The following is a 1,637-nucleotide window of genomic DNA, read 5'->3' on the forward strand; positions in this document are numbered from 1 at the left end:
TTTCCTTATGTCTTATAACTTTTTTTTTTTGTTATTTTGAATGTTTCATAAAGATATTCCTAACATCCACCTTGGTGATGTGAAGTAACATTCAGCATCTGGTGAAAAGTGAAATTATTATTATTATTATAATTCTGCTTTAAACATAATATATATATTTTTTCGTTTTTGCTTTGGTTTTTTGTTTTCTTTTTAACTTTTCTTTTTTGTGTTTTTTTTTTTTGTTTTGTTTTCAATGTTAAAAATCTTTTCTTATCCAATCATAACAGGTTTGCAAGGGAGGGATTTCTGGTTCAACAAAGTGCGACCAACTCACCACAAATTTTAGTCATTAACACGAAACACAAACCGTGCAAGGTTTTAAGCAGCCATATTCTAAACATTGCAGCTGAGAACCACTGAGGAAATCTATCAGTCAGGCAATATACAATAACATTGACCTAACGGTAGAAGTGGTCGGAAGAGTAGTGCTGCAAGATTTGTCACTTGGAAACTGTATTTAGTTACTTATCACCATAATCCCTTTAAATCTTCCTACTTTGCTTAAATACCTTGTCTCCATAATGCTTACTATTTTTTATAACCAAATATCATACTACCCAACTGGATATTCAAACAAACTTTCCACAAAATATAACGAGTCCCATAGATCTTGTATTTCCAGTAATGATCGTCATCAAATTATGGACAAAGGAAATGTGCTTAATGAGTCAAAACTAAAATGGCAACTGTGGATGCCATTTAGTACGCCCATCACTGAAGTGGTGATGAAGTCGGATGTTTAAAGTGAGCAAGCAAACTATATGCCAATGAAGAGCTTTTAAAGGAAATGGTTTCATCAAGGTGTGGGGTTTTGGTGATTGTGAGTCTGTAATGTTAATACTTATGAGGAAAAAGGATCATTTGAACAGATAAACCAGCCAGCTCTCGTTCTTAGCTCATTTCCTCTTTTCAATGTCTGCATTTTTGGTCATATCGTCGGTGAGTACTTGCAGCATGGTTTGGTCACAGCTCGACCCAGCCAGCTACTGGAACCAGTTCAGGCCACAGTATTTTTGGCTATTTCTGAGATCATCACCAAGCACATTCCCTCTGTCAGATGCAACATACTATTGGCCCTCTTTGGACTTCATTTTGTCAGCAAATTCTGCCATTAGGTCCCGAAATCTTGACCAGGCACGCTCTGGAATGGTAATGGATCTACGATATCCACCAGGTCGAGCCTGAAGACAAAGAAATAAACAAATATAGATTGAAAAAAAAAACTGCATGTAACAACATCAGTGAACATTAGAGTTAAAATATTAAGTTAAATATCTAACTACCAAAATGCTGGTTGTTTTTTGTGGAGAAATTGAGTCTTTTTTTTTTCCTTTTTAAAGATGTTTTTCTAATTCATAATTTAAAACTTTTACCATTGATAAACAAAAATATTGTTGAAACTCTAGTTTAGTATGTAAATAAATGTATTTTAAACAATTACAAGTTTTTCAAATTTAGGTGCATCTATATTTTTTCCTGCGTGGAATCACCCCTCTTTTTTGTTATATATATATATATATATATATATATGTGTGTGTGTGTATATATATATTTTATATATATATATATATATATATGTGTGTGTGTGTATATAT

General features: G+C 32.7%; 1 protein-coding gene across 1 annotated transcript in view; it reads right to left on the bottom strand.

Moving 5' to 3' along the window:
• The window catches only part of LOC106880519 (transcriptional activator protein Pur-beta), a 77,255-nt gene continuing 75,618 nt past the window's right edge, over window positions 1-1,637 (bottom strand). Inside the window, exon 7 of the mRNA XM_052973300.1 lies at window positions 1-1,223. Coding sequence (XP_052829260.1) covers window positions 1,110-1,223 — 114 coding nt within the window. The 3' untranslated portion in view covers window positions 1-1,109. The remainder of the gene's footprint in view (window positions 1,224-1,637) is intronic.

Source organism: Octopus bimaculoides, chromosome 15 (genome assembly GCF_001194135.2).
Source record: "Octopus bimaculoides isolate UCB-OBI-ISO-001 chromosome 15, ASM119413v2, whole genome shotgun sequence".
Taxonomy (NCBI): domain Eukaryota; kingdom Metazoa; phylum Mollusca; class Cephalopoda; order Octopoda; family Octopodidae; genus Octopus; species Octopus bimaculoides.